The sequence below is a fragment of the Stegostoma tigrinum genome, chromosome 26, assembly GCF_030684315.1.
Source record: "Stegostoma tigrinum isolate sSteTig4 chromosome 26, sSteTig4.hap1, whole genome shotgun sequence".
NCBI lineage: Eukaryota > Metazoa > Chordata > Chondrichthyes > Orectolobiformes > Stegostomatidae > Stegostoma > Stegostoma tigrinum.
The window spans coordinates 48,440,600-48,457,694 of record NC_081379.1 but is presented as its reverse complement, the minus strand read 5'-3'; the positions used below and the strand labels follow the sequence as shown (position 1 = coordinate 48,457,694).

Below are 17,095 nucleotides of genomic sequence, written 5' to 3'. Positions count from 1 at the left end.
CTATACAACCGTAACATGACCTGCCAACTCTTGTAATCAATGCCCCGTCCGATGAAGGAAAGCATGCCGTATGCATTATTGACCACCCTATTGACCTGCGTTGTCACCTTCAGGGAACAATGGGCCTGAACACCCAGGTCTCTCTGTTCATCAATTTTCCCCAGAGCTTTTCCATTTACTGCATAGTTGGCAATCTCACACCTCATTCAAGATGACAAAGTGTGGAGCTGGATGAACACAGCAGGCCAAGCAGCATCTTAGGAGCACAAAAGCTGAGGTTTCGGGCCGAGACCCTTCATCAGAGAGGGGGATGGGGAGAGGGAACTGGAATAAACAGGGAGAGAGGGGGAGGCGGACCGAAGATGGAGAGAAAAGAAGGTAGGTAGAGAGGAGAGTATACGTGGGGAGGTGGGGGGGGGGGGGGGGTCGGGGGGGATAGGTCAGTCCAGGGAAGATGGACAGGTCAAGGAGGTGGGATGAGGTGGTAGGTAGGAAATGGAGGTGCCACTTGAGGTGGGAGGAAGGGCTGGGTGAGAGGAAGAACAGGTTAGGTTCGCGGAGACAGGCTGGGCTGGTTTTGGGATGCAGTGGGGGAGGGGACGAGCTGGGCTGGTTTTGTGATGCAGTGGCGGGGAGGAGGGGAAGAACTGGGCTGGTTTTGGGATGCAATGGGGGTGAGAAGGGGAAGAACTGGGCTGGTTTTGGGATGCGGTGGGGGGAGGGGACGATCTGGGCTGGTTTTGGGATGCGGTGGGAGGAGGGGAGATTTTGAAGCTTGTGAAGTCCACATTGATACCATTGGGCTGCAGGGTTCCCAAGTGGAATATGAGTTTCTGTTCCTGCAACCTTCGGGTGGCATCATTGTGGCACTGCAGGAGGCCCATGATGGACATGTCGTCTGAGGAATGGGAGGGGGAGTTAAAATGGCTCGCGACTGGGAAGTGTAGTTGTTTGTTGCAAACCGAGCAGAGGTGTTCTGCAAAGCGGTCCCCAAGCCTCCGCTTGATTTCCCCAATGTAGAGGAAGCCACACCGGGTTCAATGGATACAATATACCACATTGTCAGATGTGCAGGTGAACATCTGCTTGATATGGAAGGTCATCTTGGGGCCTGGGATGGGAGTGAGGGAGGAGGTGTGGGGGCAAGTGTAGCATTTCCTGCGGTTGCAGGGGAAGGTGCCGGGTGTGGTAGGGTTGGAGGGGAGTGTGGAGCGGACAAGGGAGTCGTGGAGAGAGTGGTCTCTCCAGAAGGCAGACAAGGATGGGGATGGAAAAATAGCTTGGGTGGTGGGGTCGGATTGTAGATGGTGGAAGTGTCGGAGGATGATATGTTGTATCCAGAGGTTGGTGGGGTGGTGTGTGAGAATGAGGGGGATCCTCTGGGGGCGGTTTTGGCGGGGACGGGGTGTGAAGGACGTGTTGTGGGAAATGCGGGAGACGCGGTCAAGGGCGTTCTCAACCACTGCGGGAGGAAAGTTGCGGTCCTTGAAGAACGTGGACATCTGGGATGTGCGGGAGTGGAATTCCTCATCCTGGGAGCAGATGCGGCGGAGGTGGAGGAATTGGGAATAGGGATGGAATTTTTGCAGGAGGGTGGGTGGGAAAAGGTGTATTCTAGGTAGCTGTGGGAGTCAGTGGGCTTGAAATGGACATCAGTTACAAGCTGGTTGCCTGAGATGGAGACTGAGATGTCCAGGAAGATGAGGGACGTGTTGGAGATGGCCCAGGTGAACTTGAGGTTGGGGTGGAAGGCTTTGGCAAAGTGGATGAACTGTTCGAGCACCTCGTGGGAGCAAGAGGCGGCGCCGATGCAGTCATCAATGTAACGGAGGAAGAGGTGGGGTTTGGGGCCTGTGTAGGTCCGGAAGAGGGACTGTTCCATGTAACCTACAAAGAGGCATATCTGCCAATGTGGTATACTGTGTCCACTGTACCCGGTGTGGTTTCCTCTACATTGGGTTTCCTCTACAAGCGGCTTGGGGGCCGCTTTGCAGAACACCTCCGCTCGGTTCGCAATAAACAACTGCACCTCCCAGTCGCAAACCATTTCAACTCCCCCTCCCATTCCTCAGATGACATGTCCATCATGGGCCTCCTGCAGTGCCACAATGATGCCATCCGAAGGTTGCAGGAACAGAAACTCATATTCCGCTTGGGAACCCTGCAGCCCAATGGCATCACTGTGGACTTCACCAGCTTCAAAATCTCCCCTACCCCCACCGCATCCCAAAACCAGCCCAGTTCTTCCCCTTCCTCCGCTGCATCCCAAAACCAGTCCAGCTCATCCCCTCCCCCCACTGCATCCCAAAACCAGCCCAGCCTGTCTCTGCTTCCCTAACCTGCTCTTCCTCTCACCCAGCCCTTCCTCCCACCTCAAGCCGCACCTCCGTCTCCTACCTACTAACCTCATCCCGCCTCCTTGACCTGACCATCTTCCCTGGACTGACCTATCCCCTCCCTACCTCCCCACCTAAACTCTCCTCTCCACCTATCTTCTTTTCTCTCCATCATTGGTCTGCCTCCCCCTCTCTCCCTATTTATTCCTGAACCCTCTCCCCATCCCCGTCTCTGATGAAGGGTCTAGGCCTGAAATGTCAGCTTTTGTGCTCCTGAGATGCTGCTGGGCCTGCTGTGTTCATCCAGCTCCACACTTTGTTATCTTGGATTCTCCAGCATCTGCAGTTCCCATTATTTCTCACACCTCATCCAGTAGGTCGTACACACGGCTGTAACTGAGCCTCATTAATGAAGGAGTGAATGTTTGTGGGTGTGGTGCCAGTCAAGTGGGCTGCTTTGTCTTGGATGATGTCAAGCTTCTTGGGTGTTACTGGAACTGCCTTATCCAGGGAAGTGGGGAATATTCCATCATAATCCTGATTTGTCCCTTGTCCATGTTGAAAAAGTGCTGAAAATCGGAGTTGGGTTAATGCTGCAGGTTTCCTAACCTCTGACCAGTTCTTGTAGTCGTTGTATGTATATGGCTAGTACAGTTCTGATTCTGGTAAATGGAAACCCCCAGGGTGTTGATAGTGGGACACTCAGCAATGGGAATACCATTGAATATCAAGGAGTAATAGTTGTTGGAGATGATTGTTGTTTGGCACTTGTGTGAGCTGAACATTACTTACCAACTGGCTGACCAGCCTCGACATTATCAAGGTCATGATGCAGTACATGAGGAGTCACAAACGATGTTGAACATTGTTCAACGTTATCTCCATACTTTCTTTGAAGCATCAGAAGCTAATACCAAAGTGAGAGCTCTGGTTTATTCAGAATATCTTAACAACTGAAAATAACCAAGTTCTTCATTCGGTCTAATCATTACTCTGTGAGATAAACATGACCAGATGACTGGTAAATCAATGCACTGAACTGGAAGGGTGTCATTTTAAGAACATGCTTGTTGTTTAATTTTGAACCTACCGACAGGAGGACTGTCCATCGCAGTTCCTGGTGAAATCCGAGGATACCAATTAGCACATCAAAGACATGGACGGTTAGCGTGGAAACAGTTATTTGAGCCAAGCATCAAACTTGCCAAAGAAGGATTCCCCATTAGTCGGGCTCTTGCAGATGCCATAGAGGAACGTAAGGAAGACATTGAGAAAGACCAGTCTTTGTGGTAAGATACAGCAACGTGCCTCTCCGCTGACAACTGCATGCTGGGTGTTGGAGGTAATTGTAAATCCAGGCTGCTCACTGTTGAGATAATAAAATGTGAGGCTGGATGAACACAGCAGGCCCAGCAGCATCTCAGGAGCTGTTGAGGTTGAGGTTGACTCACTGTTGAGGTTGACTGTCTGATGAGCATTTGGGGCAACATTTTATAACCCACGGGATCAATTTTCAAAGAATTATAGAAACAGGCCGCGTAGCCCGGCGAGACCAAGCTGGTGGTTATGCTCCACTTATGTATTCTTTCACCCTCCCTCCCTCCAGCTAGTGGAAATATTGTTTACTCTCTTCTTCATTCAGACTTTCCACAAATCCATCCAACCATTTGCCTCCAGGTAAAGTAAGTTTCTTCTGAATTTAGGATTTCAAATCATAATGGCCATCTTTAATTGATGGTTTCCAGTTTTGTTTCTTTTCACAACTGGACTCTCTGCTTACTCTCTCAAACTGTTCAACAATTTTAAAGTTCCCTTCTAGGCCTTCCTGCAACCTTTTCTTTTCAAGATACAAGAGACCCAGCCTGGTCATCTTAAATCGAAAAGTATAATACATTTCGGCTGTCTTTTTCATATATGTGTTTTGTATTCTCTCCAGTGCGTATTTGGGCTTTTTAATAATATGGAACCCAAACTATACACCACACCCCGCAGTTGGAATTAAATTGGGGTGGCACGGTGGTTCAGTGGTTAGCACTGCAGCCTCACAGCGCTGGGGACCCGGGTTCAATTCCAGCCTCGGGCACTGCCTGTGTGGAGTTTGCGCATTCTCCCTGTGTCTGCGTGGGTTTCCTCTGGGTGCTCCGGTTTCCTCCCACAGTCCAAAGATGTGCAGGCTAGGTGGATTGGTCATGCTAAATTGCCCGTAGTGTTCAGGGGTGAGTGGGTTATAGGGGGATGGGTCTGGGTGGGATTCTTCAAGGGGTGGTGTGGACTTGTTGGGCCGAAGGGCCTGTTTCCACACTGTAGGGAATCTAATCTAATCTAAATTGGAGGCGGTGGCCCCACTCAGAAGTTTGAAAGTCCTGCTCCACTGTTTTGCCTGGCTCAGACATTTAGTTGCCTGCTGTTATGCTTTCTGTACCAAAGAGGAGGAATGCTCTCTCCTGGAGGGACTATCCATTATCTTCACATAGACTGGGACAGGCCAATTGGCAAGGGAGGTCTCAAAGATGAGTTAGCAGAAAGCTATTTTAAATCTAGTAACATGCAATGAGACATGGTCAATTAGCAATGTCATTGTAAAAGAGCCACTGGAAATAGTGATTATAACATTGAATATCGCGTTACATTTGAAAATGAATTTGAACTCCAATCTCAATTAAGAATTACAAACAGAGCCATTTGCATGGATATGAAGGGAGAACTGGGTCGATTGGGCAAGGTGATTAAAAGATACAGTTATAAATAAAAAGTGGAAAAATGTAAAGAACTCATTCAAAATATTTCACTCAATATCTAAAACTCAGCAGGGATAAACCATTCATGGCTCACGAAGGAAGCAGACACATACAAAATCAGATTGTCAGTGCTTTTGTGAGTAAGTAAAAGGAAACAGTACCAAAAGCCCTTGTAAACAGGTATTGGTGAAATCATCGTGGGAAAATAAGGGAACAGTAGAGATATTGGATAAATATATTGTACTGATTAACAATGTCAGGCAGAGAAGCTTGCTACAAATATAGAATAAACTAGAGGCTAAAAAGATTAGAGTAAAATAATCAGGAAATTTAGGCATAAAACAAAAATGGAAAGTTCTAGCAAAACCCAAGATGTCTAACAGCATCTGGAGCGAGAAACAGTCAACATTTTGAATCTAGTATGATTTTTGTCAGATTCTGATTTCCTGGTTTGATTTTGTAAATGTAAATGATTGAACTCAGCAATGAAGTGGTATTTGAGAAACCTGAAGAGGAAAATCCAACAAATCCCTTCCACCCAATGGTCTGAGCCTAGGGTTAAGAAAGAGATAACTCCAGAGATAATGGATATGCTAATACATAGATATGATTATGATTGGGGCGGCATGGTGGTTCAGTGGTTAGCACAGCTGCCTCACAGCGCCAGGGACCCAGGATCAATTCCAACCTCGTGTGACTATCTGTGTGGAGTTTGCACGTTCTCCCTGTGTCTGCATGGGTTTCCTCCTACAGTCCAAAGACGTGCAGGGTAGGTGATTTGGCCATGCTAAATTGTCCATAGCTCCCAGGGATGTTGAGGTTGGGTGGGTTAGACATGGGGAATCAGGGTAGGGGAATGGGTCTGGGTGGGATGCTCTTTGGAGGGGTGGTGTGGACTTGTTGGGCCAAATGGCCTGTTTCGATTCTGTTGAGATTCTATGATTATCCAAAATTTCAGAGATGCAGGAATTTTGGATAATCGTAGAATCTCAACACATTAATTACTAAAGTAATCATTGGTCATAATACTGATATCTGATTGGCTTTGTTTGTGTTCTCATTTGCTTCCTGTAAATAAAAGCTCATGTTTGTTGTTGTATTTGTCTGATCATTTCACTATATGTGATGTTCACCTGTTGGATTGGGAATAGAGTATCAAGGACTTAGATGTTTAGATGGGATGTAGCCATGAATAGATGAAGTATTGGGAGGCAACGGCCTTGGGGTACTATTGCTGGATTATTAATCTAGAGAATTTGATAACGTTCCGGCAGATGATTGAATTTGAATCCAATAAAAAAAACTGGAATTAAGAATCTAGTGACAACCATGAATTCATTGCTGATTGTCGAAAAAACTCATGGGGTTCACTAATGTCCTGAAGGAAAGGAAACTGCAATCCTTACCTCGTTTGGCCTACATGTGACTCCAGACCCACAATACTGTAGTCGACTCTCAACTGCCCTCTGGGCAACTGGAATGGGCAGTAAATGCTGCCTAAAGCAATGCCCTCATCCCATGAATGAATAAAGAAAGGTCTATGTACCAGTGTTTAGACAATGACCAGGTTATTGTATGTGTGGAGGAATATCAGCCATGTGTGCTGGAAATAGTGTGTCTTTGTGGTTGCTGTGCTGTGACAACCGTCAATGAGAAGCAACATCAGATTACCACGCTTGTCTACGTGCGCAATGACCTTACAAAGATGGCGCAGGCTCAAGAGATGGTGATGCTAACCTGAATATAAAAGCAGCGATGTACTACTGAGGCTTTATAAGGCCCTGGTCAGGCCACATTTGGAGTACTGTGCGCAGTTTTGGGCTCCGTATCTCAGGAAGGATGTACTGGTCCTGGAGTGGGTTCAGAGGAAATTTATGAGAATGGTCCCAGGAATGAGGAACGTGTGAGGACTCTGGGACTATACTCATTGGAGTTTAGAAGGATGGGGTGGGGTCTAACTGAAACTTTCAAAATACTGAATGGCCTGGACAAACTGCATGGTAGGAGAGACTAGGATCTGAGGGCACAGACTTAGAGTAAAGGGAAGACCTTCAAGAATGGAGATAAGGAGAAACTACTTCAGCCAGAGAGTGGTGAATCTGTGGAATTCACTGCCACAGAATGCTGTGGAGGCCGGGTCATTGAGTACATTTAAGGATGAGATAGATAGGTTCCTGATTATCAAGGGGATCAAGGGTTACGGGGTGAAAGCAGGAGAATGAGGTTGAGAAACTTATCAGCCATGATTGAATGGTGGAGCGGACCCAATGGGCCAAAAGGCCTAATTTCTGCTCCTATGTCTTATGGTCTTATCTCTGCTGAGCAATTATTCTTAATTCCAGTCTTATCTCTGCTGAGTGGTGTGTGGTTGTGGCAGTGGCATGCGGGAACATGGGCAAAAATCAGGATGCCACAGGGACATTGTTGGTAATTAATGAGTTTGGTAAAACATGGCAGGAAAACGCTTGAGGCCACGCAATGAATAATACTCCAAAAGAATAGACATAACACAGATTTAACCAAAAAAATGTAAGATTCAGCCCCTTGTATCATCCTCACCACTTACTTTCCGACTACTTTTGTGTCACCTGCAAACTTGATAATAGTACTTTCAAATTCCTCATCTAAGTGAAGAGTTTATACTGTTAATAATTATTGCTTTTGCACTGATCCCATTGACAATCTCTTAGCTACAGGCAACCGTCCTGAAAATGCCCCCTTTATCCTAATTAACTGTCTTCTATTAGTTATCCAATCCTCTCTCCACACTAAAAACTAATCCAACACCATGGGGTCTCACCAAATTACTTCATGTGGGTAACCTTATTGAATTCCTTTTGGGAATCTAAATTTATTACATCGACTGATTTTCATTTATCTATTCCTTCTCAAAGAATTATAATATATTTGTCATACATGACATCTCCTTCATAAAGCCATGTTGATTGAGTTTGAATATATTATATATTCCTAAATGGTCTGCTCTTCCAAAATTTGTAACAGACTAACATTTTCCCAATGAATGTTAACCGTCCTCTAGTTACCTGTTTGCTGAATCCCATTTTAAATAAAGGTGAGAATTTTCTAATCCTTCGTGGCTTTTCCAGAATCTAAAGATTCTGGCAAGATTACGACAATACATCTGCAATCTCTGTGGCGAAATGCCTTAATATCCTAGGATACACGTCAATGTCTTGGGGACTTATCAGCCATGAGTTTCACTTGGACTTTTTCTCTAGTGATAATTCTTGTTTTTATTTTCTGTCCCCTTTTTGTCCCTTGATTATGTAGTATTTTTTGGAATGCTATTCATGTCTTCTATCGTGAGGACTGATACAAAGTATTTATACAGCTCCTATGCCACTCCCTGTTTCTCAATATCATTTCACTACCTTCAATCTAAAGAGGTCTGTGCTCACTGTTGTCTCTGTCATCTTTTTTATACACTTAAAGAAGATCGTAAAGACTGAATGCAAAGAGCAGTGAATCATTTTAGGAGCACAGCGAGCACCTTCTGTTCAGGAGTACACTCGAAACAATTTGCAAGACCGTTCAATAGCCTTTTAAATCTGTGAAGGTGTCTGACTATGTTTACCTTGTAAACTACCTGGAATGGTGACAATAACTGTACATGTTCACATATGATCAGGTGAAGTAACACAAAGTGCACTGAGGCTCAGTCACTGCTGCACTCTGGAAGTTAAGCTTAGATAGGGTGGATAGGGAGAGTCTTTTTCCTAGGATGGTGACAGTAAGCACGAGGGGGCATAGCTTTAAATTGAGGGGTGAAAGATATAGGACAGATGTCAGAGGTAGTTTCTTTACTCAGAGAGTAGTAAGGGAATGGAACGCTTTGCCTGCAACGGTAGCAGATTCGCCAACTTTAGGTACATTTAAGTCGTCATTGGACAAGCATATGGACGTACATGGAATAGTGTAGGTTAGATAGGCTTGAGATCGGTATGACAGGTCGGCACAACATCAAGGGCCGAAGGGCCTGTACTGTGCTGTAATGTTCTATGTTCTATATGTTCTAAATGTTAGGGTTTTGGAAGTCAATCAGCATCGTTCAATCCTCTACATCTCAATGATAAAAGAGTGATCCTTGCAAACGGGAAGCACAACAACTGTGTAGTCCTGCATAACTCCACATTGATTTGCTGGCCAGAAAACGAAACATAGAAACATAGGAACATGATCAAGTCATTTAGTAAATCAAATCTTTCTGCTGTTCAATGAGATCATGGCCTCGTTCCGTAAATGACCTTTGGCCCATACCTTGCTCGGCAAAAATGTATCTATCTCAAATGTAATTAGTTATGAAGTTAACTATCAGTTATTAAAATTAATAACTGAGGCAGCATCCACTGCCCTTTGTGGAACACAGTTCCAAAACTCTCCTGCCCTTTATGAGTAAAAACATTTCCTAATGCCAATCTTGAACAGTCTTGCCCTCATTCTCAGACTGTGCCCCTAGTTCTAGAATGTCCAACCAGAGGAAATAGTTTATCTTGATCTACCCTGTCTTTTCCTGCTTCTATCTTGAATACATTGAACAGATCAGCCCTTAACCTTCTAAGCTCTAGACAAAACAGGCTTAATTTGCATAATTTCTCCGCATAGCCTCTGAAGTTCAGGTGTCGTTCTTGTAAACGCACGTGATACTCAGTTCAAGGCCAAATATACTCCCAAATATGTGATGCCCAGGTCTGATCACAGCACTCCAAGTGGGTCTGACCAGTGTTTTGTAGCTGCAGTATAACTTGAATTAAATTGGGTTAGCTTTATTGTCACACGAGTGACAAAAGAGTAGTGAGAAGTTTACAGTGGCCCCATCACAATGCCTTCTCAGCTACAAAAGTACTATGTGCAGATACTTAAGATCAAATTCTTAAGAAACAGAAAAAAATTAGTAAAGTAGAGAAATAGTAAAAAAATAGAAATAAAGAAATAGAAATATGAAGGCTAGCTTTCTTCATTATTTGCTGCACCTGTTTGTGGTGTGTTAAAGATTTATGCAATAACAGGATATTGATACCAAGAAGGAAAAGGTCACTTAGGATTCATGCCAAACAAAGCAGTTTAATATTTGAAGTTATAAACCAGGCATTGCCTTGAAGATAAGAACACCCCTGCACCATATCTGGCTTATAGCTCCAAGCATCCACGAGTTGTAAGGCAAAATCAATCTACCTCAAATCTAGCTGCTGTCAAGTTTTCTTGGACCGGTCTTCCTCAGCACCGTCCTCATCAATGTTGGTTCCTCTTTGTCAGGCTCACCTTCTTCCTCATTGGAGGAGTTGATTAACCCTGTCTTGATCCAGAGAAAGTCACTGACCTTCTTCCTACGGTGCTGTGCATTCCTCCAGAAGGCAGAGACTGCTTTAGCCTGGGTGGAAACCTCAGAGCAGCACAGGCATGGTCTAGTGTGGTGGTCCCAGGGGAAGAGGAAAACCCTCCTCGCACCAGCCATCCAGCAGGTTACACAGGTCCCTGCCCACAAAGCAGGGTCCTGAAATACCCCTTGTTTGCCATGTCTGGGGTAAATGTGAAGAATCATACAGAATAGTTTTGGACTGAGAGAGCTTGTCCAGCAGCACAACCACTTTTTAAAGATGGCCATGGTGTAAGCATTGCTGAGTGACAATTTCTTCTGGGAATAGCAAATGATGGATACCACATGGGTACATAGTTAATGAGGTGAGTTTGGAAAGATACAATGAGAAATCTCACCAGTCTTCATGTTGGAAATCCCCCCAAAAAGCTCACAAACTCACACAACTCAGATTTAGACAAATGTCTCCTCTTTCAAAATCCTAAAGTGAAAGGACTGCTCAATTCCCTAAATCTTTCCTTGTAATCAAAGTTGTTCAATCACTATTTCTAATTTTCTACAATCTCTCCATCAGTTCTCAACCCTCGTGATGCTCTTGGATTTCCAAAGGAAAGACATTAATCTGACTGTACTCAGAGCATGCACATACATCAATGTTCGTGTCACTGTTCAATTACAACAATCTTTGATTTATCCCTCCTGGTTGTTACTGCTAAATTTCAATTGTGAGTTATTTTATAAGTCTGGGTATCAACTGTGGATTTACTTGTGCTATAGCAGCCTAAGAACTGTAAATGTTTGGTTGGAAGTTGTATGTTTGTGGTGTGTCTACTTTCAATTCTGTAAAGATTGGCTGTAGCTCAGAGAATCACAAGTCATAGAAACATACAGCACAGAAGAATCCCTTCTGCCCATTGAGTCTGTATCATTCGAAAGACACTAGTATCTATACTAGTCCCAATTTCCTGCACTAGGCCCATAGCCTTCAACATTATGACACTTCAAGTTCTCATCCAAGTAATTCTTGAAGGTTATGAGGTTTCTCACCTCAACTATCCCAGACAGTACATTCCAGATTCCTACCAGCCTTTAGGTGAAAACATTTTCAATCAAATCCCCTCTAAGCCTCCTGCCTTTCACTTTAAAATCATGTTTCCTTGTTATTGACCCTTTGAATAAGGAGACTGCTGCTTTCTCTCTACCTTGTCTGTCCCCTCATAACCTTATGCATCTCTGTCAGGTTCACCCTAATCTGCTTCAAAGAAAACAGCCCAAGCCTGCACCATCACCAAAATGCTCTATCCTGGGCAACATCCCAGTGAATCTCCTCTACACTCCCTCCACTGCAATCACATCCTTCCTATGATGCAGTGATCAGACCTGCACACAGTACACCAGCTGCATCCTAATCAAAGTACTGCACAGTTCCAACATCACCTCCCTTCTCTTATAACCTGTGCCTAGATAAGGGCAAGTGTTCCATCTTAACTAACCTGTTCAGTTTTATCCTTCACTTGAATCACAGAATCCCTATAGTGTGGAAACAGGCCCTTTGGCCCAACAAGTTCACACTGACCCTCAGAGCATCCCACCCACACCCATCTCCCCATAACCCACCTAACCTACACACCCCTGAACACTGGGGGCAATTTATCATGGCCAATCCACCTACCCTGCACATCTTTGGACTGTGGGAGGAAACCGGAGCACCCAAAGGAAACCCACACAGACACAGGGAGAATGTGCAAACTCCAGACAGTCGCCTGAGGGTGGAATCAAACCTTGGCATTGTGAGGCAGCCGTGCTAGTCTCAGAGACTCTGTACCACGCCACTTGCTGCTTTCTGGAATGTAACAGTTAACTGAGGTAACAAGGTGTAGGGCTGGATGAACACAACAGGTCAAGCAGCATCAGAGGACCAGGAAAGAACAAAGAACAAAGAAAATTACAGCACAGGAACAGGCCCTTAGGCCCTCCAAGCCTGCACCGATTGAGATCCTCTGTCTAACTTGTCATCTATTTTCTAAGGGCCTGTGTCCCTTTGCTCCCTGCCCATCCATGTACCTGTCCAAATATATCTTAAAAGACGCTAACGTGTCTGCGTGTACCACCTCCGCTGGCAACGCGTTCCAGGCACGCACCACCCTCTGTGTAAAGAACTTTCCATGCATATCTCCATTAAACTTTCCTCCTCTCACTTTGAACTCATGATCCCTAGTAATTGAGTCCCCCACTCTGGGAAAAAGCTTCTTGCTGTCCACCTTGTCTATACCTCTCATGAGTTTGTAGACTTCAGTCAGGTCCCACCTCAATCTCTGTCTTTCTAATGAAAATAATCCTAATCTACTCAACCTCTCTTCATAGCTAGTGCCCTCCATAGCAGGCAACATCCTGGTGAACCTCCTCTGCACCCTCTCCAAAGCATCCACATCCTTTTGGTAATGTGGCGACCAGAACTGTACGCAGTACTCTAAATGTGGCCGAATCAAAGTCTTAGACAACTGTAACATGACCTGCCAACTCTTGTACTGAATACCCTGTCCGATGAAGGAAAGCATGCCATATGCCTTCTAGACCACCTTATTGACCTGTGTTGCCACCTTCAGGGAACAATGGACCTGAACACCCAGATCTCTCTGTTCATCAATTTTCCCCAGGACTTTTCCATTTACTGTATAGTTCGCTCTTGAATTAGATCTTCCAAAATGCATCATATCGCATTTGCCAGGATTGAACTCCATCTGCCATTTATCTGCCCAACTCTCCAATCTGTCTACATGTTGCTGTATTCTCTGACAGTCCCCTTCACTATCTGCTACTCCACCAATCTTAGTGTCATCTGCAAACTTGCTAATCAGATCACCTACACCTTCCTCCAAATCATTTACGTATCTCACAAACAACAGTGGTCCCAGCACAGATCCCTGTGGAACACCACTGGTCACAGGTCTCCAATTTGAGAAACCCTCTTCCACTACTACTCTCTGTCTCCTGTTGCCCAGCCAGTTCTCTATTCATCTAGATAGTACACCCTGAACCTCATGTGACTTCACTTTCTCCATCAGCCTGCCATGGGGAACCTTGTCAAACGCCTTACTGAAGTCCATGTATATGACATCTACAGCCTTTCCTTAATCAATCAACTTTGTCACGTCCTCAAAGAATTCTATTAAGTTGGTACGACATGACCTTCCCTGCACAAAACCATGTTGCCTACCACTGATAAGCCCATTTTCTTCCAAATGTAAATAGATCCTATCCCTCAGTATCTTCTCCAGCAGCTTCCCCACCACTGACGTCAGGCTCACCGGTTGATTCCTGATTTCTGAAGGGTCTAGTCCCGAAATGTCAGCTTTCCTGCTCCTCTAATATTGCTTGGCCTGCTGCGTTCACCCAGCTCTACACCTTGTTATCTCAGATTCTCCAGCATCGGCAGTTCCTACTGTCTCTGTAATAGTTAGCTGTTGACTTTCCCTGGTAAATATGTATTTTGGAATTCCATGAGAGCAACGTTTTGTTTGCATCTAATATAAGGGATCTGCCAAAGTTGTTAAGGTGCATCCCTTTAAAAAAATGTCACCATTGTTAACAATCATAAGGTTTAAAAAACATTTACTTTTTGGTTCTGGTCTTTAACTTATGCTAAAATGAAATAGATCATGTGGTCTGTTCTGGTCTTTGCCTGATGGCAGGTCTGAAAGAGTTGACTTTTAGAGATTAAAGAGAGCCCAGATGTTTTACTGGGAAGATGATGTAAGGTTTGGAGACAAGGCTGTTTGCTAACAATGAATGGATTGAGCCTCCAAAGTCCCAGAAAAATATTAAAAATGTTATGTAGTGTACAGCTATGCTTTAAATTGTCGATTTGCTGCCAAGATAGAAGAGACTTGGCATCTCAAGCATAGCTAATTCTGTCTGGTTACAAGGCCAACGTGATTCAGCGCCATGTAGATGGGCTTTGAAAGGAAAAAGCTTGAGACATCCCTGAGAACTAAGAGGCAAAGTTAGTTTGCCAGGGATCTGGAGAGGGAGAACAGCTACAAACAGCAAGTGATTCAGAAATGCAGGTGAGAACTCATGCTTAGGTTGGAAAGATCAAATTTATAAAGAGTTAAAATGAGACTGGAAGATTGCCTAACTTGAGTTAGAGAGAAAAGTCTCCAAAACAACTCGTCTTGTGAAAAACCACCAAGAGTGAAAAGTTTCCAAGCTGGGAAAGGAAAAGATTGGAAGCAAACTGTCAGGAGTTAAGAAATATTTGAAATGATACCAGGAGAATTGAACACCTACATAAAGGACAGTTTTATATATACTTGATAATGAGTTTTTTTCTCAGTTGTATTAAAAGTTCTATCCTGTAATTTAGCTTAATTGGCTGATTTAATTACATTTAGTTTAAAGATGCTTTCAAAAATTGTGTTTAACCAAATAGTTTTAAGTTCTAATAGCAAATGGCTTAAAATGTGAAATCTTGTTAACCATCTTGCTACTAACTGGACACTTGAAATTCTTTCTCCAAGTTATTGGCAGGTATTGTAACATCATAACCCTGAATATTTTGGTCACTAACACAATAAAGAGGATTAAAAAGAATACTGTCTTTTTGTACGCATCTGATGGAAAAAGGAAGGCAATACACAGTTCACTTTTGCTAAAATGCAACATTTGAATGTTTGAATGTGCTATTCTGATCTGCTACTCAGCATCTTGTCTGTCTCTTTACAGTGAAGTATTTTGCAATTCAAATGGCAAAATACTCCGGGAAGATGAAATAATCAAATTTCCAAGATTAGCTGCAACCTATCAGATTCTAGCAGATGAAGGAGCTGACGCATTTTACAACGGATCTCTTTCCCAACAGATAGTGACTGATATCAGGAATGCAGGTGGGGAAGTGTATGGTTTTCTGTGTCTCCATTGCACCAGCTTGATGGCAGCAGTTAGAAAGCACCCAAGGCAATTTGGAGCTTCTGATCCTATCAACTGCTTATTGTGTTGTCAATAATTTGTATATATGACATTTACGTATGCAATGTTTATGAGGTGTTGGCAAGGCTAACATTTATTGTCCATTTTTAATTGTTTTGTGAAGGTGATGGTGAATCTTTTTGAATCACTCATTACAGTCCCTGTGATGTATGTACAACAAAGTTCTGTTAGAAACAGGAGTTTCAGAATTTTAACCTAGTGACACTGAAGGCGTGGTGATACTGTTCCCAGTTAGGCTGGTGAGTGACTTGGAGGGGTAGTGTTCAAATGCACCCGCTGCCCTTGTTCTTCTAAGTTATAGAGGACATGGGTTCAGAAACTTTCGAGAAAAGAGGTTTTGAAAGGAGCAGAAGTGCGTCTTGTAGATAGATGAAACAGTTGCAACTGTACAATAATAGTCAAGGAAGTGAATGCTGAAACTGATGGGTTGGGTGCCAGGCAAGAGGGCTGCTTTATTCTTGATGGTGTCAAGCTTCTTGAAAATTACTGCAGCTGCACCCTTCCAGCAAGCGGAACATTTTCAATTACAACATACAGGATGTGCGTACAATTTTAGAACTACAATTCCCTACCTTAGATAACAAGGTGTAGAGCTGGATGAGCACAGCAGGCCAGGCAGCATCAGAGGAGCAGGAAAGCTGGTGTTTCGGGTTGGGATCCTTTTTCAGAAAAAGGTCCAGATCTGAAATGTCAGCTTTCCTGCTCCTCTGATGCTACCTGGCCTGCTGTGTTCTTCCAGCTCCACACCTTGTTATCGCAGACTCCAGCATCGGCCGTTCCTACTATTTCTGAGTGAGTTTTAATTCCCTACCTTTCCTTTTTCATCTATTCCTCTGTGGCATTACCCCAATGGCTGCAGAGGATTTAGGTGTAGCCTATTTGTATATCTGCTTGGACTACTTGGGTGCTCTTATCTGAAGTCCACTGGGCTTTCAGCCAATGTGGACTCTGTCGACATTTGCCCCACCTTCACTTGTGCAGTTGCAGAGCTGGCCATCGAGCGTACGCAATTTATATTATGGAACAGCGGTGTGAATCATAGTGTTAAAGGTAGAAACCGCTTGAGCAGAGAAAGCATTCCATTGTCTGTTTCCATCATCATCTCTCTCATGGCTCACTGTGACACTGCCGAGTTAAGGCTTGTTTTCTCAGCTCCAGGCAAAGATCTAAAGCAGGAGAGTTTCCTGGTGAGGCACCTTGGTAAGAACGCTCGCTGGTCTTACAGGTCAATCAGGCAGCTGGCAGCTGCTGGGCTTTCTGTTGGAGGTACATGGCCACAGCAGGTAGCTTCACCTGCCTGCAGTAGCTGGTCAATCCAATGGCAGTGCCTGCAGTAGCTGGCCAATCCAATGGCAGTGCCTGCAGAAGCTGGCCAATCCAATGGCAGTGCCTGCAGTAGCTGGCCAATCCAATGGCAGTGCCTGCAGTAGCTGGTCAGTCCAATGGCAGTGCCTAGAGAAGCTGGTCAATCCAATGGCAGTGCCTGCAGAAGCAGGCCAATCCAATGGCAGTGCCTGCAGAAGCTGGTCAATCCAATGGCAGTGCCTGCAGAAGCTGGCCAATCCAATGGCAGTGCCTGCAGTAGCTGGCCAATCCAATGGCAGTGCCTGCAGAAGCTGGCCAATCCAATGGCAGTGCCTGCAGTAGCTGGCCAATCCAATGGCAGTGCCTGCAGAAGCTGGTCAGTCCAATGGCAG

At 44.6% G+C, this 17,095-nt stretch overlaps 1 protein-coding gene across 4 annotated transcripts in view; it reads left to right on the top strand.

The window, feature by feature from the left end:
• LOC125463951 (glutathione hydrolase 1 proenzyme-like) overlaps positions 1-17,095 on the top strand; it is a 127,126-nt gene that overhangs the window by 51,842 nt on the left and 58,189 nt on the right. For all 4 annotated transcript variants that reach the window (XM_059655168.1, XM_059655166.1, XM_059655165.1 and 1 more), the window contains exons 5-6: positions 3,433-3,625; positions 15,135-15,295. In XM_059655168.1, coding sequence (XP_059511151.1) covers positions 3,433-3,625; positions 15,135-15,295 — 354 coding nt within the window. The remainder of the gene's footprint in view (positions 1-3,432; positions 3,626-15,134; positions 15,296-17,095) is intronic.